The sequence below is a fragment of the Thermothelomyces thermophilus genome, chromosome 7 (assembly GCF_000226095.1).
Source record: "Thermothelomyces thermophilus ATCC 42464 chromosome 7, complete sequence".
Taxonomy (NCBI): Eukaryota; Fungi; Ascomycota; class Sordariomycetes; order Sordariales; family Chaetomiaceae; genus Thermothelomyces; species Thermothelomyces thermophilus.
In genome coordinates this window covers 3,023,038-3,048,212 of record NC_016478.1, presented here as the reverse complement: position 1 = coordinate 3,048,212, position 25,175 = coordinate 3,023,038, and the positions used below count along the sequence as shown (strand labels likewise).

Sequence of the window (25,175 nt, the reverse complement as noted above, 5' to 3'; positions counted from 1 at the left end):
GGAATCAGAGATTTTGGACCCTGCGGTGCATCGAGAGCTGCCAGTGTCTCAACATCCACGAGTGTTTTCTAAAAAAAGAAATTTCAAAAAAAAAGAAAAAAGAAAAAAAGAAAAAAGAAAAAAAGAAAAAAAGAAACAAGCAGCTAGTGAAAGCGGAGGTGAAGTTGAATCATACAGCACTCTGTGATGGCCCACCAACGGTTTGACACACCTGTGATGATGTCATGGCAAACTTTTTATTCCTGATTCCAAGGCGGATCTTTCATTCCACAGTCACGTCGTATACATAAAGTCATCCCATCGGATGGCCAAACTCCCGCGATCCAGATTGTCAGGAAGAGAGACGAAGAACGGAAGAGACCAGGACCTGTACGCTGCCAGAAGAACGCCTGGGCTTCCCATGCATCCATCCATGTAAAGGTGTTCAAACGGTTTAAAACCCACAAGAGCCCCGTGCTCCCATGACACAGACACACAGAATGACGGAACGAGGAGTGAGATTTTGAAGCAGAAAATATATGTCCGAAAACGACAGTCGACCAGCCAGGTTCCGCGTGTATCGCGACTGGTCAAGATGGGTATCGAAGAAAACGGTAATTAGAGCAAGAACAACCGGACGATCGCCCAAGACGGGAGAGACAAAAAAAAAAAGGGCCCCGACCCGACGAAAACATAACATCGCAGCCTCGAACAAACTCCCTCACAAACCCCTATCCATCGCGACCCCTTCACGGCCCTCTCCTCCCGGGCGCCTCCGGATGGTGATGATACCCACCCGCGTCGTCCCACCGCGCGTTTAGCCCCGCGGCCGTCTGCCCCGCCTGCTGGTCCCTGCGGCCGTAGTGCCCGTGCATCTCGGCCGTCTCGTCGAGCGGCTCCAGCCCGGACCCAGGGCGGCGGCCGTCGCCGCCGTCGCTCCTCCTCCGGACATGCCCGCGCGCGCTGGCGGCGCTGCCCGATCGGCTCCTCAGCCCAGAGGTTCCGGTTCCGGTTCCGGTTTCCGAACTGACGATCACGGGCCCGGGCCCGGGCCCGCCGGCGATACCGCCACTCGGCAGCTCGGCACGCGTGGCGGTCCCGTCCAGCTCCGGGAAGAACGCCTGCCCCGGTGGTGGGGATGCCGCAGCCGCCGCCGTGGCGCCACCAGCACCGCCGGGAAGAAGCGGGCTCCCCACGCCGTTCTCGCTCCCGTCCGCGGATAGCTCGCTGGCGTTGCTCTGCTGCCGCCAGTGGGTGTACGCGTACCCGCTCCCGCTGTGGGGCGCGGCGGAGCCGACGCTGCTCTCGGTGTTGCCGCGGATGCGGGCGGGCTGCATCGGCTGCTGTTGCAGGGCAGAGGCGGTTGCGGGGCCGAAGTAGCCGGCGTTGGGGTCCGGGCTCGCGTGGCGGGAGCGGTCGTCGGGGAAGTTGGGGAACATGTTGGGGGACGGGGTGTGGAAGCCGGCCGAGTCGGAGCGACCGTGGCCGGCAGCAGGGCCGCCTGCTGGTGTCGGGGTGCCGGAGATGCTGGTGTTGTTGGGAGTGGCCGAGGTGGGTGCCATGAGGGGGTTGACGCTCATTTCGTCCACTTCCGAGTGGAGGTGGCGGCCCCAGTGCTCTGCCTCGGCTTGATTATGCGGTCGGGTCCTTCTGCCACTGGACGAGCCGCGGTTGGATCTTTCCATGATGTCCTCGACGCGCTTGAGGCGCCGGATGATGAGGAAGGCCGCCACGACCACCACGATCAGCAGGACCACCACGCCAGCGATGATGCCGCCGATCGCCCCGCCGCTTAGGCCGCCGTCGGATTCGCTAGAGGGGGAAGAGGCGGGAACCTTGGGGACGCTGGTCGGGACGAACTTGACGGCGTCGTACGTGTCGTCGTCGAGCTCGGTGGGAATGGTGGGCGTAACGACCGTCTCGACCGCCCGAGTCCTCGTCACCGTGTCTGCGCCCGATGTCGTCGTGATGGTCTCAAAGACGGTCGTGGTTACCGGGTCCGTCGGGTAGCAATAAGCATTCGGGCCGCAGGCCAGTCCGCTCCTGCAACACCCATAGTTGGCGGAGGCTGGACAAAGGTAATAATCGGTCGGACAGGGGTTTTCGGTATATGTGAAACCAGCAGGAGGTAAACAGGCTTCGTCATTCTCGCCATCGCCGCACACAAAGTTGAGCGGACAGCAACCCGCTAGATGAGAGGATCCCGTCCAGTCAGCCTCCGTTTCGCTCGCAACAAAATACATGGCATCTCATGGGCCGGTGGGAAAGGAAAATTACGCACGTTGTCCGTTCACCGGGAAGCACGCATAGTACCCTTCTCTTCCGCAGGCTGTCGTTGGCCCCGCCGTTGTCGCATAACACGAATCGACCGCGCAGGCATATCGAGAAGGGCAGCAGTCGCCGCCCAGAGAGGCGGCGCACGAGGTGTGCTCGGCCGGACAGGTCCCCTCGTCTCGGCGCACCGGGTGCGCCGTCACGCGCGCTTTTGGAATCCTGTGCACATCGTTCCATTCCCTTCCTACATGCGACGCCGATGCGTCCCAGCCTAGGAGCGCGACCAGCGGAAGCGCGGCGCACGACGAACAGGCCCAGATGCTGCGCATGGCGGCCGTCCGCTCGCGGGGCGGGATCGAGCCGGTTATTCTTTTCGTCCGGAGTAGTCCGTTATTGGCTCGGCGCTGATCGAGGATCGACTTCCGTACCGGAGTTGAGGATGTTCGTTCGGACGACCCTAGTTCAGACGGAAATGCGCAGAGGAGCGGGCGGCGCGGGCGCCGGGTAGTTTGTATGTATATCGGCACAAGCAAACGTAGCCGGGCCGACTGTCTGCCGCCGGTCTCTTGGATTCCAGGTTGGGGGTTTGAGGCGTTGCAGGCAGCCCTTTTTGTTTTCGCGAGCGGGGCTGAGCTTGCAGCGCGCCATCAGACCAAGAGAGCAACGGAATTTTTGGAGGGGGGGGGGGGGGGGTGGTCGTAAGCCTTTGCTGGGCTCTTACTACTAGTAATACGTGCATAACCTCTCGACGCATCCAAATCTCACACGCAGCCCCCAGGTACGGCTGAGACCCACGGAAAACGCAAAACTTGCGGCGCAGACCTGTCTTCAGGGTCCCCGGCCTGAATGCGTTGAAATTGACCAAAGTCAGATTGGGTTGAGCGCGCATACCGCGAGTATGCGCGAGTATGCTCCCATCACCGGCAGAAGCAAAAAGGGGGGAGAAATGGGCGGCCGGTTGGCATTGTAGACTCGCGCCGACTCGCAGCAATTCCGCAAATCTGGGGTGAAGCGGAAAATCCCACGCTTCCTGGCCTCTTGGGATATTTGGGTTCGTAGTGTTGGGCCAGGGGACAAGGTTTCCAGATGTGGTGCCTGTGTCAGCAACAGAGTGATTGGCCCGTCTCACAGATCACCATCACTGAACGCACCAAGTGGCGGTCCCCTAAGAAAGGAGGGCTCCGACAAGCTGCTGCGGATTCCTCCGAGGCGCCAAGTCAAATGTGTGGGCAAGGCCACCGTTACAATAAAAGCGTAACATCGTTCGGTTTGCGAACAACCAACTGCAGCGGGAGAATGCTGGGCGGAAGACTCGAAAACGTAGGGCGGGGGCGGGGGCAGCAGACGGGAGAGAGAGCCGACAGTGCGTGGTAATGCCTTAACCGCCTGCGCAGGCGGGGGCTTTCTAAAACCGGAGGGTATGAGAGCAACTTCGGGGCTGCACGGCAGTGGCCAGGTGTGTTACGAGACTCGTCTTCCTTGCCGACAGTGCTTGTTGTTCCGAGATGGCGGCCCAAGTGTGCTGTTGCTTGGAAATGGTTGGCGTGCCACATTTTCTCGATTGAAATCTCTCACTAACCTTGTCCGTGTCAAACAACGTCCTCCTCATGCGGAGTGAAAGACCAGCATGTTAAATCCAAGAAGCGTTCATGCATGCATGAGGCTGTCGAGATATCGGCATGGAAAATCGTATGCAGGCGCCGTCCAGAGCGTAAATGCAGCGCGGAATGTATGCATCTCGTCACACGGCGGGCTTGTTTCATAACCCTCAGAGGATGATACATCGGCCGAGTTTCCGAATCTCGCAGCAACCCGGGTCCTTCTCGCTCTGGCGTGGCTGAGAAGCTACCCTAAGCTGGGGCTAGTGGTGAAGTGAATGGAAAAAGTATTGTCTGGAAGCAGCCAAGTTGCGACCTGATGCGTGCCCAGATGTGGACACCTGGGAGCAGGTGTTGGAAACCAAGGCTGTTTTGTTAAGTAAAATTACCCGGCGGCTCAAACTTGCCTAGGTCGATCGCGACACTGGGAACATACAGTCCCCCTGTCCTAGCCCTTCGAAGCAAAGGTATGTTTGACACATGCACACCTACTGTTAGGCACAGGCATGCGGAACTGTCATGTCCTCCCGGTCCACGCAAGCAGAAGGGGCACAAGCCTTTTTAGAGTGTTCATCCTTGAAAGTCGGCCTTCCTCGGCGAAATATCCGGTTCAATCGAGCAATGCGGTGAATGGGGGCGGCGGCTATGCCTGGATGCCTCGAATGCCTTGGTCACGGGGACGAATCCTCAGTCGCAAACTCTCCGTACCCCAAATTGGTCTTCTCTGTGGAGCCGACAAGGTTTTATCACTAATTCTGGTCTCATCAATCAGCATCGCTTCCGACCCATCGAGTCCAGACCCAACGTTGTACTACAGTACGGCCCGGCAGATGGTCTGGCTACCGTCTAAACTGGAAGAGAGTAGTAATAAACTTTTTGCATCAATGCAACACTAAAGATGTCGCTGCAGAGGCGAGATAGAACTCGGATTCGATACTCGCCCGGAGCAAGGATACCTGCTGTACGAAGTCTGCAAGGGCCCTTCCACTTACCCCGCGAGTCCCGGCTCAGGCCCCTCGCCCCCTGAACGACTCAGCTTATTTTCGGAGTCGGGGGCATGCGTTGCCCAGAAAGAGACCGGAGTCCTTGCCCGTTCCCCAATCCCCCGCACACCTTCTCCGCAAACCACGCCTTACCGAGCGACCATACGCAGCTTCTATTGGCCCTCCTATTGAACGGCAGGAGAACCTGGATACAGCATGTGGATCATTCATCTACTATGTACACTAGACTTGACCCCATCCGACCATTGCCCCGGAACGAATCCCGGACCTCAACACGTCGAACTTTCCAACTTCGTCATGTGGAAGCGGCCCATTGTCATCGTGGCTCAACTTTGTAGGCCCCTTCCACGTCCGTAATCTATCTGTGATGGACTAAACCTGGCGTGTGGCGCCGAGTATTGTCGTTTATTTTAATCTCTTTCCCCTTGTCCCGCCGTTTGCTTCCGTCAAAAACCCTCAGAGGATCGGCAATCGCGCCGCCCGCTAGCAGCCGCGTCAGGGTTCGTGCGAGCGCAGTGGCTTATAAGCAGGGGCGAACGTTCAAGAGTTGAAAGGGGGGGACGAAGGGAACTTAAGGGCGGCCATCGCCGTCGAAGGCGGCCACGACAAAAGGATTGGCGAATTTCGCGAAGAAACTCCTTGACGGTCAGAGTTCTCCCGGACGTCAAGATGCTCTTGTACACGAGACTTGCTCCTCCCAAGCAGCCCAAAAGGCGATCACGAGGCGGTACGTAAATTGGGTCTGTCCCTGTCGAGGCCGTCGGGAAACGAGAGAAGGCTAACCGAGACTTTCGTCGACAGGGTGCACTTTCTGGTACGTCATATCCTCTTGCCGATTTCTCGGTTGTTGTTCATCTTCTCCCTAGACCGGTGCCCTGACTGGTGATGAAGTAAGGAAAAGGTTTGTCCAGAACAACCCACGATCGTGGATGGGTATCTATATTTGCGTGAAGCGGACAAACCGGCTGACAGATAATTCGTTCAGAAGAAAAAGTGCGATGAGAAGCGGCCCAAATGCAGTCGTTGCCAGGATCAGGGCGTCGAATGCGTCTATGAAGCCGTGAAACCCCGCCAACGGAGGCGGCGCGACTCGGCAGCCCCCAGCAGCCCTCATGGTCTCCAGCAGATGACCCGGCGGTTGTCACAGGTCAGCCACTCCAGCCACGGCACGGAGTACTACTCTGGGCGTGATGATGGTGTGCTCAGGAACCTCGTGGCCTACGCCCTCGATGACCCATTTATCCCGAGTCCATCCGACAGCAGCTTCGACGGTTATCCTTTTCCTTCTCCCTTCACGCCTATTGAACTCTCGGACAGCCAGCGGGACGATGCTCACTCGGAAGACGGCCAACAAACCACGACTAGCACTGCGGTGGTTTCTCGATCCAAATCCTTGTGCCCGGACCTGGCCATGATTGCGCCCTGTCCAGTCGGCTCTCCTTTGCTTGACTTCTGCGCGCCCACATTCTCGGAATTCTCAGACAGGCAAAATCGCCGGGCACTGGTAGATCACTTTTGCAACGTCCTGTCCCATCTCATTGTCTTCCGCGAGGAGACGGGCAACCCCTTCCAGCAACTGGTGCTGCCCCTTACCCGGCGAGACTCTCCGGTCACATACGCAATCTTTGCGCTCGCCTGTGCGCATCTCGAGTACCGGGGCGTCGAAAACGCAGAGAAATCACTCTACTTTCACAACATGGCCATTCGAGGGGTTGCTCAGTTGATCCAGGACAGCAGCAAAGTCAACAGGAACGAGATATTAGCGGCCATCATGCTGTTGGTCTACTATGAATGCGTGAGTGTGCCGACATTGACGTGGCTCCGGACGGACTGCGTAGCGCTGACCACGCCACAGCTCGTTCAAAAGGGCCATTCCAACATTGTAGCTGGGCATCTCAAGGGAGCTCTGACCATCATGGGCACCACACCGGATCCGGGGGACTCGACAAGCGTCTTTTTGGAGCGCGTATGCTACTACCCCTCCCCTTTTTGAGCATCAGACGAGCTCACCCGCCACAGGCTTTCCGCTTCTACGACGTGATCACTGCCCTGTCCAACGGCACCCCGCCACTCTCAGCAACGCCCTCGCTGAGCCGTCTCCAGCCACTCTCCCCCTTAGGCGCCCCCCCCGTTTCGCCGTTGTGTAACGTCGACACTCTTCTCGGCATGGCAACTACCCTATGGCCCATCATCCACCGTCTCGCCGGTCTTCGCGCCCTCAAAACGGAGCTCGAGAATGCCAGCCGCATAGATGGCAACCCTTCCAAGGCCGCCGTCCTCCGGACCGAGTTCGAGTCTACCGCCCAAGCGATCGAGATGGCCCTGCTGCAATGGCAACCCCAGCTCCCGCCGGGTTTCACGCCTGATCCGGATCCCGAGGTCGACTTGGCAGCGGCAATGGCGACATCATCATTGTCACCATCATCAAGGTTAGCAACAACAGCGACGACGCCGACGGCGCCGGCGCCGGCGGTGGCGGACCCAATACCAGCAGTACCCTATTCCCACCTTTCCCCCCTTCCAACAGATTCCGCACTCCACATCACCACCACCGCCGGCGGCGACCCCGATTCCCCATTCTCCTCCGACCCGTTTCCCGAAGGCCTGTCAAGCACCACCCCGCAGTCCATCATCACGCCGCCGCCGCAGCCGAGCGCGCAGGACCGATCGCGGATCGCGTCCATCTACCACAACGCGCTCGCCTACCGGCACGCGGCGCTGGTGTACCTCTACCGGACGGTGCTCTCGCGGCCGCGGACGCACGCGTCGGTGCAGGCGCAGGCGCGGCTGGCACTGGCGCACTGCGTGTCGACGGTGCGCCACCGCGGGCCCATGTCGGCCCTGCTCTGGCCCCTCTTCGTCTCGGCCTGCGAGGCCGTCGCCCCGCGCGACCGCGCCCTCGCCGAGCGCACCTTCGTCGAGGTCGACCGCCGCCAGGGCATGCGCAACATCGAGCGCGCCCGCACCATCCTGGCCGAGGTCTGGCGCCGCGAGGACGAGGCTGCCGCTGCCGCTGCCGCTGCGGGCGAGCTGGACGGCGCCGATGGCGGGGGAGCTGGGACCGAGATGGAGAACAATGGGGAGGAGCTGTGGAGGCGGGTATGTAGGGAGATGGGCGTCAGTGTCGTCTTTGGGTGAGGTTCGGAGCCGTCCCGGCGGGCGGATGGAGCCTTTGCCTACGGTGAAGTTCGAGTCGATGTCAGGTGTGGTTTTCTTTTGATGGAAAAGGGCCTCCCGACGGAGTGTCGGTGGGGGAAGGGGGGGTGGAAACACCGGAAAAATATGAGATCATGAGGCCGAATGGGCGTTTGCGGTTTTGGCAAATGGGTTGATGTGGTCGATGGGCATATGATACGGTTCACAATCCGCAACACTCGGGAGTTTTTTAAGGGAACCTTTTGTGGAGTAGGCTGACGGGACGAGAGCTTCTTGGGAGTGTTCTGTCATTTCTGGTGCAAACCAACGGGGTGTTTTGGGCGAGAAAACAGGGAGTTTAGTAGTCATTGTTATCACTCCTATTTTTGTATGTACTGTACTTTACAAAGTCGATCTGGGCTACAAACACGAGCAACAGTATATTCGGGGATATACGCATTTATCTTCGGTCACAACACGCATCCGGCTCCTGCATCAGGTCTTAGGCTCTCAAGCGCTGCTGAACGAGCGCACAGCGTGAAAGTATACCAAACGATGAAAAAAAAAAAAAAAAGGTGGGGGAAGCCGTTGCGTTGCCATGTTTACAGAATCATGTGCGTCCATTGGCTCGGTTCTACGGAGTAGGTTTTTTGTCGAAAGAGATCGCCAGGGATGATCACTGCATGTCCGAGCCGCTTGAAACGCGCCTCAGGTGGCGGCCGTCGCCGATATTCTTTTAGGCTATTTCCCCAAGGGCACTTTCCCCTGGGCTCTGCGCAAGCGCAACGAGAGTACCTACGTATGTATGTACAAGGGGCTTTGGCACACGGCAGAGTTCCTGAGGCTGCAAACCTCAGGTTCTCATCACCTGGTCACCGACCTGGAACCCGACCCCATTCAGGTTGTAATGTGAAGTTCCAACTACGGATTCCACAATGGCAGTTGGCCACGTACTGTATGTACATACAATAGCCTCCCTCCAGGAACGCATCCTGGCGGGACCTCATCCCGACCAGCCAACTCACCGCTTCGGCATCGGGGCTTCTCTTCTCTGCCGACATCAACGGTTGATGGCACGTGCGATGCTCTTGACCACTTGGGAACATTGATCCGCTTGAATCACGGGATTGTTGGATACACCGGAAGTCTCTCCCCCCCGGCATCCAGCGACATCTTGAGAGCTCGTTCGAGATCCTGGGATCGGCTGAGCAAAGCTCACTGGTGCTGGATGCGGCGGATGTGCCATTGCACTCATCCGGCCAGGGGCCAGCGAGGAAACTCTTGATGAGCTAAGAGTGTGGTTCGCGGCGGAAGGTATGTAATCTGTAGGTACACGCCAAGTGGCGGAGCCCAAATGCGGGTGTATTTTCAGCTAAGGTTCTGAATATGTCGTTCAATAACTACAGGAGAGGGAAAGAAAAAACCCAGAGCAGGCATGAGAGATACAGGATAGAGACGTTCTCAGCAAGTAGTCTTCGGGGCTTCCCAAGTTTCAAATGTGTAATAACAATGTCATGCATACAACTGTGGTATGGTACTACTCCGTATTCGTGGTGGGAATATTGCAAGACTCAAGACGCTGGTGCAAAGACGGCAAATCAAGAGCGCGATGCGATTCACCAAATGTAAAACGAACACTGCCCTATATAGAGCTGCTTGTCAAGGCTAACTCGGTCGATAGCACCGAATTCCGGAGTTCTAGAAGGGTAAGGAAGAGCGTACGGTCACTCAGTTCAACACTCTTTAATCCTATTCCTTGGCGCTTAGTTCAAGGGTATCTATCCTGATTGGACAGGACCTCCTGTAGATACTAGGATATTCACGGATTTAGTACCTACGTTTTCATCTCAGTGGCTGGTGGTTAAGTTTCTTAACCACGCCTGCACTTGACGCGCCCGGCTGCGGGGTCGGGATCAAGAGGCGGGAAGGAGCATCCGCTCTCCCCGTTGCCAAGACCATAATCGACCCACTCACCCCTACCATTGCTTACCCGGCGCGTTGTCAAGCGCGGTGGGAGTTCAGTTCTGTGAAGAGACCGACGCGCCGTGGATTGGGCTCAAACCGCGGCACGACCATGCTCTGGTAAGGCGCAGCCATTCCACCCGCGGAATGAACTGGGAACGAACTCTGTGGTTCAGATCTGCTGTATGCTTCATACCTCCGTATCATGGCAGAGTGTCGATACGATACGGAAATAGACTGCCTTCGGAAAATAAAAGCACGGAATTGACGTGACAGCCGATACGTAAAGGCGCTGCGATGTTGTCCTGCGCTGGAGCTGGTGTCTGTCCCTCCTTTTCCTTTTTCCCCCTTCCCCCCTTCTCTGTCCCCTGTCCACCCGGAATGGCCTGGAACCTGCTTGGGGCCCCGGAACGACGCAGGTTAGGCGGGTTTCTGGGGAAAGCGGGTCTACTATGTAAGATTCACACTGTTTAGGCGGGACAAGCGTGTGGGGGGCCGGGTCCGTTTCGTGCTCTCGAGCACGGGATGCGAATGTACCCAAGCTGATCCAACTCATGTTGTCTCGGTTGACGAAGTGAAGGTCAGATACTTACTTTGGTAGACGCTATTCGGATAACTGCCCTTCAATGTCTGTCAGACGTAGATGTATATAGCTCTTACGTGATTGGAATACGTTCTTCCAAGTATTGGAAACCCTTGTTTCAAGCCCACCCTTCGAATCAAAGTGCACCGCACCATTTCGCAGGCCGCCAGCTGGCAGCCTCTATCGTCAGCCAACCCGTATTGCCCTTGACGTTCGCAGACTAAGTGGCACAAAGAGCCATGTCATCATGCCGGATGGAGGCTGATGCGACACGACCAGCTTTTCGATAGCCAACGCGGCGTTCTACCTGGTATTGCACATACACTACATATCAGGCGTGCCTCTTGGCAGCCGCACAACCGCGACGCTAAAGAGTTTGTTTGGGCTTGCGACCGGGGCGGCGGGGCTCAGAGCCAAAGAGGGGTCTTGCGGTTGGAATGGTGCAGATGCCGCAGGGTTCCAGAAAATGAGCCTGGGCAGGTGTAAAGAGGCCGCTGCCATTCAGTGAGCTGGTCTCCGCCGTTATCGCTTGCCAGGCAGCCCAACTGTCAGATTCTTCGGTCGCTGATCGTGGCTCGCAATCAGACGAGCCGCCGGCACGTCTCATTCTGCGCAGGGCTCCTTCCGTGTTGTGCCCCGAGCCAGCTTCCCCTCACGCATTCCTCCAAAAATTTCCCTGAACCTGTTCGCACTCTCCAGTCTCGTTTTCTCGACAAGAAAGATATTGAATTCTTCAGGGATCGGATCATCGCCGGTTGGCGTACTCCGGCTGGCCCCATCACCTCGTACCCGCACTACATACTGGCCTAGCCACGCCGTCTCCGACGGTCGATCCCAGCCAACCGGCACGCGACATTCAGAAACCGCACGAAGCTCCGCAGCAGGAACGCTAGGGATCCCCGGACGCTGAATGTACCCGCCGCACCGAATGGCCGTCTCTTAGCACCCTTCTTGCCACGATCGGACAAAAAAAAAGATGACCTTCTCAGGCCTCTACGCTTCTAATCTCGCAACATGACTTGGATGTGCATTTGCTGATTGCCTTGATTGAACCTTGAGGCTTTTGGGACCGACACCTCTCACCGCAGCGCCAAGCCCGCATTCAACATCGCATTCTCTCATCTCAACTCCCAAGCCCAAACATCAAGCCGGAGCGCCGGCAACCCGCTTTAATAGGACTCATCTCTGAGCCCGTACAGCGCCGCAGAACAACTCAACATGGTCCCGCTATGAGGAGCGCCCGACATGACCACGCCAATCAATGGAGCATTACCGCCGACCAAGCAAATCCGCTTCGTCAACAACCAAGGCCAGCCTCCGTCCAAGAGGCGGAGAATCAATGCAGCGTATGCGCCCCCCCCCCCCTTTTTTTTTTCCGGATTATATGCACTTGGCTTCTTGCACATTTCCCTTACCCGGTGTCCGCTTCGGCGGCTGCCATTCACCCCATTAGACTCCTTTCCCCCTCCCTCCGCTTCCCTTTCAGATGCCCAACGTCTCGGGACCGCCGGAGAGGTTCTAAAGACACGAATTCACCATGCCAAGTTTGGGATGATATTCTAAACAGAGCGCCAGATGTTTGACATGCCGTAAGAGGAAAACTCGATGCGCCGGAGAGAAGCCGGATTGCTCAACCTGTAAGAAGAACGGTCACGTATGTTTAGGGTACAACGACCTCGTGGACAGGAAGAGAGAAGGCCGCGAGGATGACGGGTCAGCGGCACTGAAGAACGAACCTGCCGACATGCCAGATCTGAAGACTGGCACAAGCGCGAGCCCCGTGGAAAGGAATGATGGCGAGCAGCGGGAACGAGTCGGCTGGACGAGTAAGGCCGCCCCACGGCAGGCAGGGTTTGTCGACCAGGAGGACGCCACCGCGAGAACGTCCGTTTTGCGTTCCAGCACGACAGCCACGTCAAAGCGACCGCATGAAGCTGGCAACGGTTGGGAACGAGATGGCAAGCCGCAGGGTTCTGTTGCAACTCCCAGACGTCCCGAGGTGCCGCGGAACAGTTCGTTTTCAGAGGACAGCCGAAGCACGAATAACCGCTCACCCGTCCAACTTGAACGCCACCGTGTGCCGTACTTTCGATACTTTGGCCCCACTGCCATCGTTCCCGGTTTTAAGCAGATGGTGGTAAATGTGTATCGCGACAGCAGACGGAAGAGCCGAGGTAGCTCCTTCTCGACGGCCTCTCCGGGATCACTTTTGGGCTACGGGATCCATCACAGTCACACCTCGAAGCTCGAAACCCCTCTCGAAACGCTTGACGACTTGCCCGTCTACGATGTGAACAGTTCCGAACCAGTTCACGGTCTCATCATATCCCTTGTCGAGACCTTCTTTCTTTACCTTGGGTGCAATTACCGCTTCCTGCATAAGGATCGGTTCCTGCCGATGCTGAAGGAGAAGCGGATCGAGGCAATCCTTGTTGATGCCGTCTGCTCCCTGGCTGCCCGCTTCTCCGAGCAGCCCATCTTTACAAAACACCATGACGGAAAGCTGAAGCGGTCCGAATACGGTCATGTGTTTGCCCAACGAGCAAAGGCCGCGATTGTCGACACCTTCCCCTGCCCCTCGGTCGCTGCTGTCCAAGCCTGCCTGCTGATGGCGTACGAGGGGTTCGGCGCCGACCAGGACAGCGCTTTGTGGATGTATCTCGGCATTGCCATCAGGATGGCCGTTGATCTCGGGCTCCAAAAGATTGAGGGTGTTAAATATCAAGGGGAGCGCGATCCCTGGTATACGAGGTACTGGAGCCGCAAAGATCCCGATGGGGAGGATGGCCCGGACAACAAGCACACCGAGGATGAGAATCTTGGGGCCGAGGAACAACAGCAGGTGGAACAGGAGCGTATCGACACGTTTTGGTCTGTCTTCATCTTGGACCGCGTCATCTCGTCAGGCACGGGCAGGCCTGTAACATTCCGCGACGGCGATTACGAGCTCTCGCTCCCACCCCCAACAGTTGATCCCGTCACCCAGTGGCCTGACCCGTTCCCCCCCTTTGTCGAAATCATCCACCTGTACGGCCGTGCCTCCGACGTCCTCAATAATATCCGGAATGCCAACGACCTCACCGAGGAAAAGATGCATAAACTTAGGATTATGGAGCACGACCTGACAGCGATCTACCAAAAACAGGATCAACGTCTTCACTTCAACGCGCTCAACTTCCGCGAATACGTCAATGCGAACCAAGGAACTACCTTCATCTTGCTGCATTTCTGGTTCCATGCCTTGGTCATCATCCTTCACCAGCCGACCTTGCTCACTCCCTTCCATAACCTGAGCCCGGCCCAGCTGCTGGCCAATAGTCCCGACCTGCCAAACAGCCGCGAGCTGTCCATGTCGAGCGCCAAAACGATTGCCGATATCCTTGCCTTTGCCGAGCTAATTGATCCAAAGAGCTTGATTGCCAACCCGTTCACAACCCAACCCATATATATCGCGGCATGCGCCTTCCTCATGGAGTCGGTAGCCTATACGTCGCAGGCTCCGTCGCGCGAGACGTCGGAGACACCGGATCTCAGAGCCGACCAATTCAAGTCGCCGGCTGCGAGGTCTGGATTGGGCCACGATGCACGCCCAATGAAACATCAATTGCTTGCATCTGCTGCCAACCAGAACTACCAGCGCTGCTACAAGAGTCTCCAGCAATTAGAGCAATACTGGGGTGGCGTTAGGTACATCCTAGCGGCTCTCGATCAAAAGTCCAAGGGCATCTGGGATTGTGAAACCTTCATCAACGAGGATCTGGAGGCAATGAGGATGGCAAGGCGAGGACCTCTAAGTCGCCTGCCCCGATTTGAGCACCCCGCCTCTCCAAACGTCCCGCCCATCGCGTATTCGCTCACTGGCACCACGAACTCGCCCAATTCCAACCTTACTGTCCTCTTCCAAGGTAATTTCCCAGTTCAGCCTGGGCCGCCCGGCCCTGCTTTCACCGCTCCAGTGCCACCACAGCCACAGTCCGTTTCGGGGTCTGCGGCAACCCCTCCGGGCAATATGATTTACGACCCTATCCGGCAGAGTCTTCCAGAAACGCCCCCGGCGTTTCCCGCCGCTTATTTGCAGCCCAATGTCTCGGCCGTCCGCTATCAACCTGCTCAGCCTAAGACACGCCGGATTCCCGACTCGCCGGCCCTGGGCAAACCGGGGTTGAAATACGAGTCGTCTTCGCCCACCGACGTGAACCAGAGCAGTTCGAGCCACGATGTCAAGCCTCACATGTATGGGTCGCCGGCCAGCAACGGCCCGCTACACCACTCATCCTACAATCACTCTGCGTCGATCCAGGCGGCATTCGACGCCATGCCCCACAATCGTTCCCCTTCCAGCACGCCCACAGATTCTGCAATGGCCCAGCAGCATGCAACACACGGCCACAGTCATAATCAGAATCAGAACCCTACCCACAACCAGGGGAACGGGGTTGACCCAGTGAACAATAATAGCTACGAGGCAGATTTTGCCCAGAGTGGCCTAGTGTCCGGATCATACCCATACCTGGGCCTGAATCCGATCAACGACACCATCACTTTCAACAGCCAGGAAGTCAACTTTGACATGCTTGGTTTACAGGGAGAGATGATGCCTCCTTGGCTGGAAATCCTACCGGGGGATGTCCTCGGGGGATTATTCGAAGGCGGAATCATGGGAGGAAATCAGCAAATGGGGTAGGTAACCCCCTGTCGCTGAACAGAACCCATAAGCAGACAAGGGTTACAAGACGATTGATTCTCGTTGAGTTGGGATATGGGTGTGGTGAAGCTGTCAACCCTTCTAGTGGTTTTGTGTTGGCTGGGTTGTTCCTTCGTCTGAATAATGTTTCTGCAACTTCTCTTGACCCCAGTTGTTCAATGTTTCTTTTTCTAATCTTTCGCATTCCGTTGGCAAGTTTGAGAGCGCATCTGGCTCTGCCGGGAGTTTCATATCCGCAGCATCTCATCAAAACTGCACTGCCGCACATCCACTCTACACTGGAAGGACATTTCTTGATCAGACATGGAGACGAATGCACGGGGAGTGTCTGATCGCCACAGTTTAGACAGCCACGGGACTAATCACGGCAATGGGCCATAGCAGTAAAAAAAAAGGTTGCGGTTGGTGGACCTGTTTCCTCTGTTTCTGTATTTCTCATGTTACCGCGCGCATATTTTGCGTGATGGGTGGGAGATGTCACACATGGGTATTCTGGCGCATGGATAGGTAAGGGAGGAAACGGAATGGAATAGGCACAGCACTGATCACAGAAAGGGGGAAAAAAGGACGGATGAGCTCATTTGTCAGTTTGAGTGCGTACGACTTCTTTGTATTCTATTTTTCTGATACCTACATGATCTTTTGGCTGGTGTTTGCTCAATCCTGGCGAGGTATGAGTTCACTGCGACTAGATGATCTATGTTATCAACCTTGGGGTTTATCCGCGCAGCGCTTCTTTCCAACACGCAAGACCAGGAAGCCGGTCCGTCACAGCGGATGTATGAAAGGCAGTACAATCGTGACATGATGATCAAAGAAATCCTATGTACATGGCTCTATAAAAGCCAGAGGTGTATATATATGTGTATATTCGCGTCTACGACGCGAATACCTTTCCCCCCTAAGCCAGCTACTCGACCCGCGGTTCTCCCCCTACCCTTGGAGAATTCCCATCTCTCCTCAGAACCTCCTCTTATAACGCAGAAGACCTCCCAGCATTATTTGACGTCAGCATCACAACGGTCATTAGCCACCGCATCGGTCCCTCAGGCACGCCAGTCATGAGACACCACCCCAATCTCCTCACACACTCTCTCCCTCTCTCCAAATCTTTAGATCTCAAAAAACTCCCATGTCTCCAGCCTGTGCGTTGTTCCCTTCAAAGCTGCGCCTGCGTCTCGCCTAGCTTCTTAGTGCAGAAGGCGCTAAAATAGCTATTGAGCGCGTCGACGGTGGCGCTGCCCTCCTCGAGGGCGACGACGATGCCGACGTAGCCGTCGGGGCGGACGACGACGACGCCGCCGCGGTCCTCGTCGAGGCCCATCTTGGCGTGGGCGCAGGCGCGGGCGTCGGGGACGCGGCGGTCCCAGCGGTCGTCGGCGTAGATGTGGTCGCGGTAGCGCGCCAGCAGCGGGGGCACGTCGCGAGTGATCTCGATCGAGGCGCGCGGGGCGGCGAAGACGGTGCAGACCGTGAAGAAGGGCGAGTGCGGATTGTGGCGCTCGTGGTGGCTGATTTGCTCGCGGACCGCGTCCGGGAAGGCGTAGGCCGAGTAGAACGAGTTCCGCTTGGCCATGTTGTCGGCCAGATCGCGCAGGGCGCGGGCGGTGACGGCGGGCGCGCCGGCGAAGACGAAGAGGCGGAAGGAGCCGTTGAGGGGGACCTCCTGCTCGAGGTGGACGACGTTGGCGTCGACGACGCGGGTGACGTCGGCGATGATGAAGAGGCGGCCCGGGACGAGCTTGGTGCTCTTGGGGTGGACGACGTGGGACTGGGCCGGGTGGGAGGGCGACCAGTTGATGGCGTTGGGCTGGTAGAAGACGCCGTAGCCGCTGGTGAACTCGCAGGATTCCTTGAAGGTCTTGATGAACTCGTTCTCTTCCTGGCCGCCGGCCTTGTTCTTGTCGTTGTTGTTGGTATGGGCGGAGGCGGCGGCGACCTCGTTGGCGGCGGGCGGGCGCTCTGAGAAGAGCTTGGCGTACTTGTTGTCAAAGGCAAGCAGGTTCTCGGCGACCGTCTTGCGCTCGGGCTCGTAGGTCTCGAGTAAGCTGCGGTTAGCAAAGCCGGCCTCCACGGCGTGGATCTTCCATGCCAGGTTCAGCGCATCCAGAAACGCCGTGTTCATGCCCTGACCGGCTTTGGGCTGTGTGCACAGGATTGGGTTAGCAAGGCCATTTTTGAGGAAGCCATGATGATGGCCGCGAGGAGGGGGGGGAAAGGGGTTAACGTACGCTGTGGGTGTGGCAGGCATCGCCACCCAGGAACACCCGGTGGTCTAGAGTGTACTTGTCGGAAATGCCCTGGCCGATGGGGTAGACCGAGTACCACTCCACCCTCTCCCACTCGATGGAATAGGGCTGCAAGATGCGCTTAGCGGAAGCCTGGACTTCCTCGGCGGTTGCCGTCTTCCGGGGGTTGAAGTCCGGGTCGGTGGAGGATGCGATCTGGATGTAGAGGCGAACCATGTTGTTCTCGCGGGGAATGACCATAATGGAACCGTGCTCCGAGTGAATCGTGCATTTCATCTGGATCCCCATATCAGCACCGGGCGTACGACATGCTGACGCGGAAAATGCGTGGCTTACCTTGATATCAGGGAAATCGGTCTTGACAACGCCGTCCATGACACCCCATACATAGGCGATGGGGTCTTTGTGCTTGATGCCGATCTTCAGCTGGTCACGAATGAAGGACCGAGAACCTTCGCCACCGAACAGATACTTCGCCTTGACGGTTTCCTTGAAGGTGCCATCAACGTGCTCCAGGTCGACGGTGACGGGGTACTCGGGGTCCTCTTTCTCGTTCGAGGTGAAGCCCTTGATGGTCCATGGCCGCTGGATGCTGACGCCATTCTTTTCGAGGTCGCCGATGAAGACGCGCTCAATCAGGCCCTGGTGAAGAAGAGTGGTAAAAGGGTATCTAGCGTCAATAAAGCTGGGGCAGCTAGCCCAGGTGCCGGTCCGCACAATTCCCTTGCCGGACTTTGGCGGGTCCCAGAAGGCAACCTCGTAGACGCGGGCGGGCTTGTTGGCCATGATGGCGGACTTGAGCCCCATGTTCCGGAGCAAGTCAAGCGACCGGGGCTGGATACCATCGGCCCGACCAGTTGGGGTCGGCTCCGGCCTGTTGTCGATGTGCTTGATCCTGTATCCCCATCTCGCCAGGCAGGTTGACAGCATCAAGCCAACGGGGCCGGCGCCCACGATGACTTGTTGCAAATGTCAGTTTCTTTGCCCCTGTCGAGGGAAGTTGTCTCAACTCACCGATGTCGTAGTGGTTGAGGCTCGGATGCCTCTTCGTTTGGGCCGCCATGGTTCTTTTCTCTTCTTTGGGTATCTGGAGAGTGCAATGCGAAACGAGCAATGAAAAACAACCGGCGCTCTTGGGTATCTATATTAAGTAAAAACGGAGCTTGAAGGGTCTGTGATAAGGGAAGGGAATGAAACAAGCTGGTTGACTGACGGCTTGGGAGGCGGAAGCTGGAGCAAGGTATTTGACTTATCGGACGGCTCTCCGGGGACCTGGAGGATCCGGGATGCCGGGCTTATATCCGAATATAGAAACTACGGAGAAGGCACCAAGGCGGCGATCAGTCACATAGCCAAACTCGCAGCAAAGGCGTTCAGGATGGCACGATTTGGGAGAGCGGCAAGCGGTTCGGGAAGATCCAGGGGTGGGTGCCGACTCGGCCTAAGATAGGAAGCGAGGGCGAAGAGCACGTCAACCCGGGGGGGTACTCAGCGGGCCAGTTGAGTTCCGGCAAGGCGGGCGGCTGAAGGGCGAGTGATAGCGGACAAACAAGGGAGCCTAACACCAACCCTCGCCCTCGCAGCACTTTTAACCCCGTGTGGGGTTTTGTGGGCATGTTCTCGGTCGATAAACATGCCCAGAAGCTGGGCCTGACTGGACAGAGTCAGTGGCACGAGGGGTGAGGGGAGCTGTCGGGACTTAAACACGGGAATGAACAGCGGGTCCGTTGTGGGGTTGCCACGGCTGTGACAATCGGGAACGAAGAGCGGGTTAGACCCGGGTTTGCGTCGGTCCACATGTCGTCGAGACGTCTGGGGCTCCACTGAGGACCGACGAACCAAGTGAACGGCCCAGGCTCTCGGGCAGCCTGCAGCGGGTTGTTGCACGTTGCTTCCAAAAGCATTCATTGGGCCGGCTCTGGTGCCGAGCCTGCGTCATTCGAACCGTAGCGCAGCCGCACCCGCCAACCGGCGCACTGGGCTGTGGGGGCTGCAGGAGATCGTTTGTATGTATGTATGTACATACATATGTTTATTCCTTCGACGGCCAAAAAGGCCGAGTGTGTCGCCCGAGCCCTAACCCGTGGACGGAGTCGTGTGGTAAGGACGAGCGACTAAGACCGTAAGGCCCATGTCCGCGCTTCGTTCAAGGTCGACCACGGCAGGAACGGATACTTGAACTTTTGGGAATCGTAGTGTCAGGCGAGCCTTGGTCGCTGCTCTCGCGCCTTCCTGGGAGCCTCCGCCTTCTTCATTACCTCTCCTCATCCCCTGACGTTCGTTTTGTGATGTCCATGATGGGAGGTTCATCCGTTCTCCCCACCCTTTTCCCTATCTGTTAACTGCTTACAAGCTTATTGCGCTTGAGATATGTTGGGAAGATGGACTGGAACACCAAAGCTTGATCTGGCCGAGTGATTTTCGCCTGGTTCCGGAGAAGTTCCCCAGTCACTCCTGGAGCTCCACTACCATTGACGGGGCCGTGGGATGGGTTGCGGATGGCTCTTGGTTAAAAAATCGAGAAGAAATACAGGAGCGGTCCGTTGCCGTGATGGCGAAGCTTGCCGCAGCGGTGGTCAGGGTATGCGGTAATAAGCTCAATTAGTAGATGCCCGCCGCCCTTGTGAGGCTGGGTAGGTTTTATTGCAGAGCTGGTTGGCTATCAGCTTGCCTTTGCTGTCGTGGTCAGCGTGGGGCGACCATGGCTTCATCTTTTTCCCTTGCTTAGTTGTGAATCAACCGGCGAAGGGGGGAGGCTCAAAGCCAGGACTCTTGTCGATGGGCTTTCTTTCTTCGCTGGGATTGATTTCGGTACCCAGAGCCTTTTCCTTGTTTCTCTCGTTCCATGTGGGCTGATTCCCATATTCTGACAGGTTCTTGGCCGTTTACTATGCAGGGTCGAAAAATAATCGTCAAGGTTTAAGTGTGCGTGGTGCGAATGGGTTAGTTCGGGGCTTTGCTGCCTGGATGTGGTCGTTCCTTCTCCTTTAACCAGCACCAAACACGGCCAACCACTTTCCTTCGAGCGTCAGCCTTCACGTCATGCGGGAGCGTTGATCAAAGGAGTTTGGTTTCGCTTCGTTGCGAATGGATGGATGTGAAAGAAGGCCTAAATGGTGTAGGGAGACGGGACCCCATGATCCCAGGCCATGCCCCCCTTTTCCTCATCACGGACCTCATCACAAGCTGCTCGTCCAGCATGCGCATCATGATGGTGCATTGAACTGCACTCGCATCAAGGTGGCGACGATACGTGACCAATGGCGCAACGAATCTTCTCGGCGGCCTGACCGTTCTGGCGGCCCAGCTGATGATGGGCGGGTCCTCTCGAGCGTCGAGAGAAAAGGCACAAGAGCCCTCGCGATCCCATCTTTTGGTGGTTTGACCCACGACATTAGAGCCTGAAAAGAGAAACCTCTTGATGCGAGAATAATGCCGTCTCTGCGTTCACCCAACCTGGTCTGCGTTACTCTGTTCGCTCGCTCACCAAACACCACTCGCAGACTTGTCGAGAACCACCCAGGGAGCCCTCTGGTTGTGCAAGGCGTCCTCGTCCTCGCTCCTTACTGTTGAAAGGGCTTTTCTTCACCTTTTTCTTTTCGTGGAACCACTCGAGATCCCTGGTGGTTGAGCACCCAGCAGAGAAACGGCAGCATGGACCGCGACGAGTCGCGCCAATCTATCCACGAGATAGGTCTTGCCAGGCAAGTGATGCTAGCGTCGGGCAGGGCCGAATTGGTGACGGTATGCAGCCCGACTCTACGAGAAGGCAACCACTCGAGGCCGGAATCCATTCCGGAAGAAGACGGTCATGACTTCGGACCCCATCAACATCACTATGATGAGGTCGAAGGCGAGTCCATCTCTGTGTTCTGTGCGGCGAGTTCTCTGGCTCACTGTCTGTTTCCAGGTTATCTGCGGCAGATGGGAGCCAAGAACACGGCGAACTCTGCGTCGCAAAGACTAGACTCTCGACCGCGAGTGGCATTCAGGGAGGACAACGACAGTTGGTCCATGTTCTCGAACCCTGACTGCTCGCACGAACATCCCTGCGGTCACAAGGGGGGCCCGCGTATCGTGTTTAAGCCGAACAGTGTTGACGCGCACGATACAACGTTCGAGTCCCCAAGCGGCCCATTAGGTACGGAAACACCGGTCTCTGAAGCGACATCCCCCAACTCCGCGGCGTCAGGTCCCGCCTCTCTGCGCGTTGCGTGCGGTGAAGTCATGGGAAGCGACGCGAGCTCCAAGTTCCCGAGTGTCCTTGGGCCTTTCCTGCTCGAGTCGCTCTCGAGCCGGAAATCCACGGCCGAGGGTCGTGAGTATTGCTTACCCTCGCTGCAGCTCAGACGCTCCGATTCACTGCGCGCACAATAGCCATTCAACGGACTAGAGGCTGACTGGAAAAATAATAGCTGTGGCCACAGAATCCAAGTTCATGCCAAGTCTAGTCTCGTCTGAGAGCAAGTCTTCGCGAGCTCTGCGTGAGTGCTCGCCTCCCTTCTGCTTCCTCTCAAGGCTCTTCTTCTCTGACCGACGAACTTGGCACCCAGAGAGAGAGTACTACGCGTCTCGTACGGCAGAGTGGGTTCTGAGTCTTCCACCCGAAGCCAACACTGTTCCTGGCCACCTCCCTCCTCTGGTTGTAAGTATTTCCTCCCAACCCTCTGCGTTTTCCATACCTTTTCTTAATCTTCTCGCGTCAGGCTCTTCAAAATAACAACAACCCAGCCAGTTTGGAAAATATGGACGCTTCACATCAACACGACTCTGCACTCCGAGGCAATTTCATTCCTCTTTCTAAATCCTTCAAAGAGCCATCCAAAGAATCTTTGTCATCTCCCTCCGGCCAGCAGAAAGAACACCGCGTTTATCTCAAGCTTAGCTTGACCGACTCGCAAATGGATAAACTGGCTGCCGTGTAAGTATCCATGCAAAATCCTGAACAAGCTTCCTACTTATTCTCTCGCAGGCTGTCGCCCGAGGACGACAATGTGCCGCTGCTTCCTCCGGACAGACTCAGAGACGTTGAACGGAATGCCGACGGTATGAGCGATGTGAAAATCAAGAACACGCCGCCGAGAGGGCGATCTCGCTCGCCGGCAAAGGCATATCAATCGGCTACCACATCGGCTCGTCGTGAGCGATCCCGCTCGCCCGTGAAATACAACGATTCCGAGACCCCTGAGAGTCAGCGCACCATCCAAGGCTTCCAAATGAGCGGCAGAAGCGCGTCGCCCAGAAAGGCACAAGAGGTTCGGTTTGACAAAACCACCCCGATGACCCATGGAACACCGACCCGCTCCGGGGATCGCAACCTGAGGAGCCCTCCTGCGCCTATCGACACAGATCTGGCTCGAGCCCATGCCAGGATGGACGCCTTGCGCCTCGGCAAACAACCCGCCGTCGTCATTCACAACCCGCCCGAGCGGTCGCCTTCGCCCTCCCGTCTACCTACTCAGTATAATGCGGCCGACGACTCCGCGTCCTCGTACTACTCTCAGGACTCGTCTGCGGAGCGTTACCCCTCCACTATCAGCCCGCTTCGAATTCAGAAGGACGACGGTCCGCGGCATCTCAGCATTCTTCAAGAGTACACCGAGAAGAAGAATTCTGCCCGTGGCTCGGAGAAGGGCTCAGAAAAGTCTGAGAAACACGCGATTGCGAACGAATCGTCCAGCGGCCCAGAACTGGCGTACACCCCGTTGGCCCCCTTCCTACCCCAGGGCGCGCCGACCGTCAGGAAGGCCTCCAAAACCCTGATTGGGGAGGGTGGTTGGCTCGAGAACACGTCGAAGCCGGATCAGAATGGCTCCCCCAGCCGTGGAGGGGGCTTTCTCGGCAACCTTGTCAAGAAGGCAAAGGAAATGGTAAGTAGCCCGGCATTTTTTTTTTTGCTACTATTTTCTACTCTGGCCCAGCACTAATGGTCCCCCGAGATCGAAGCAAACCAGGACAACCGCGCCCAGCGCAAGTCGCGCGAGTCGGACAAGAGCCGCCCGGCCTCCCGGCAGCTAGCCATCTCGCTCAGCCCGCGCGAGCAGAGCCTCCTCTACTGCGAACTCGAGTTCGCCCTCGCGACGGCTCTCAATGATTACATCACGGCGCAGTTCAACGCCGGCCGTCTGGACGCGGACCGTCTCAAGAAGACGGCCGAGGACTGGCAACGCAAGGGCCGGCCCAGGGTGGTCGGGTTCCGGTACGACATGGAGACGCAGCTGGACCTGGTGCGCGCGCACGTCCACGACTTCAAGTTCTACTCGCGCGTCGCCGCCACCACGGCCATCCTGGGCATCCTCGACACGGCCAAGACCAACGCCCGCGTGTTGCGCATCCGCACCTATTGCCAGCCGGATACCGTCATTGCCAAGCAGCTGCTCGACTCGCAGGGCCTGTTCAACATCCTGGGCTGCCCAGAGGAGCAGCAGATCAAGCTCGCCGAGATCATTGCCTTCTTCAAGGCCGCCATCGAGAGGCGCCGGCTCCATTCCCTTCACGGGCATCAGCTGCAACTGCAGCAGCAGCAGCAGCAGCAGCAGCAGCAGCACCAGCAGAACGTTGCTCCGGCCGCGGGAGCCGCCACCTCGCCCGTACGCAACAGCAGGAGCCCGAGGCAGGGCGGCGGCGACGACTGGTGGGGAACGACAGCGGCCGCTGCTAATACTGCTGCTACGACGGGCCAGACGAGGGGCCCCAACAACAACACCCAGGGCGCCGGCAGCATGGACCCCGCCGGCTATGACTCTCAAGATGAGTGAGCTTGGGACCCCCGATGGCCATCATTGCCGGGGGTAGGTATCTGGGCTTGAGGCACGTCAAACAACCAACAATATTTTTTTCCCTTGCGTTTTTCTACTCTTTTATTTCCACTCCACCAGCCGATACGATGGGCTTCTGGCGCTTCATATCTGCACCATCATCGGCTCCTGATCTGCTTCTTCATGAAGTTTACTGGGAAGGTCTCATATATATCTATTAAGGGCGCTCTTCTTGCCGCTTCCCATTGGAAGCATTGATAGCATGTTCGCCCCTTTTAGGGTCGGTCCCTGGCGCTTATTTTCCCCGACATGGTTCGCGCGGATGATACCACTTCTCGGTTTAGCTTGCTGGGATGGGCGTTGCGGAATACCAAGAACTGGGAATATTGAAGAGTTATGGGGCTGTGTTGAGCGTTTTGTTTGGCATGTAAGAATAGATATTGTTGATTGTAACTAGGGAAAAAAACACGGCTATGAGGAGACGGTTCTCAAGTCAAACCCGGCTGGGATTTCGTGTTGTGTGAAGGTGTCGTTGTCGTGGGGTCTGAGGAGCGCGAGTGGCGCGCACCTGGACCTGGGCCCGGACCGGCGGCGCCGGATGCGACCGGTGGGGTAGAAGAGGGTGTGAGGTTCGTATTCGTAGCGCGGGCGGCGGTCATAGACGTCGTCAGGGGAGATGTTGCGAAGGCCGGGGCGCGGGCTGGGAGTGGGGCGACCGCCGTCTGGGGGAGTGGTGGCGGTAACGCGGGGGGTAGTCGTCTGATGCTTCCGAGTCGGAGCGATAGCGAGGCATGTTGGGTGGCTTCCTCCTTGCTGGCCAGGGTTCTTAGGCGGGTGTTGGCGCCAACTGTTAAGGAGGTGAAGCGAAGATTGGTGAGTGTGGTAATAGTTGTTAAAGGAGTCTGGGGGATGAGCTACGAATTGTCGT

General features: G+C 57.3%; 5 protein-coding genes across 5 annotated transcripts; 3 read left to right on the top strand and 2 right to left on the bottom strand.

Annotated features, from left to right (window-relative positions):
- Window positions 1–573: 573 nt before the first annotated feature.
- MYCTH_2312835 (uncharacterized protein) lies at window positions 574–3,007 on the bottom strand. Its single transcript, XM_003667180.1, has 3 exons — window positions 2,975–3,007; window positions 2,261–2,881; window positions 574–2,167 (listed from the first exon to the last, which is right to left on the bottom strand). The coding sequence occupies exons 2-3, from the start codon at window positions 2,580–2,582 to the stop codon at window positions 729–731; spliced, it is 1,761 nt and encodes a 586-aa protein (XP_003667228.1). The 5' UTR covers window positions 2,583–2,881; window positions 2,975–3,007; the 3' UTR covers window positions 574–728.
- A 2,517-nt stretch (window positions 3,008–5,524) lies between these two features.
- MYCTH_2121737 (uncharacterized protein) lies at window positions 5,525–7,993 on the top strand (the record flags this gene model as incomplete). Its single annotated transcript, XM_003667179.1, has 4 exons — window positions 5,525–5,586; window position 5,657; window positions 5,841–6,650; window positions 6,875–7,993. 4 exons carry the CDS (start codon window positions 5,525–5,527, stop codon window positions 7,991–7,993), a joined length of 1,992 nt encoding a protein of 663 aa, XP_003667227.1.
- Window positions 7,994–11,686: 3,693 nt separating this feature from the next.
- MYCTH_2312830 (uncharacterized protein) lies at window positions 11,687–15,309 on the top strand. The gene is made up of 2 exons (XM_003667178.1): window positions 11,687–11,881; window positions 12,111–15,309. The coding sequence occupies exons 1-2, from the start codon at window positions 11,781–11,783 to the stop codon at window positions 15,217–15,219; spliced, it is 3,210 nt and encodes a 1,069-aa protein (XP_003667226.1). The 5' UTR covers window positions 11,687–11,780; the 3' UTR covers window positions 15,220–15,309.
- Window positions 15,310–16,399: 1,090 nt separating this feature from the next.
- On the bottom strand, window positions 16,400–18,552 carry MYCTH_56455 (phenol hydroxylase-like protein; the record flags this gene model as incomplete). Its single annotated transcript, XM_003667177.1, has 4 exons — window positions 16,400–17,383; window positions 17,472–17,765; window positions 17,826–18,448; window positions 18,504–18,552. The coding sequence occupies 4 exons, from the start codon at window positions 18,550–18,552 to the stop codon at window positions 16,400–16,402; spliced, it is 1,950 nt and encodes a 649-aa protein (XP_003667225.1).
- A 2,591-nt stretch (window positions 18,553–21,143) lies between these two features.
- On the top strand, window positions 21,144–24,247 carry MYCTH_57097 (uncharacterized protein; the record flags this gene model as incomplete). The annotated part of the gene is made up of 7 exons (XM_003667176.1): window positions 21,144–21,297; window positions 21,400–21,807; window positions 21,905–21,973; window positions 22,043–22,134; window positions 22,196–22,410; window positions 22,462–23,359; window positions 23,429–24,247. The coding sequence occupies 7 exons, from the start codon at window positions 21,144–21,146 to the stop codon at window positions 24,245–24,247; spliced, it is 2,655 nt and encodes an 884-aa protein (XP_003667224.1).
- Window positions 24,248–25,175: the final 928 nt, after the last annotated feature.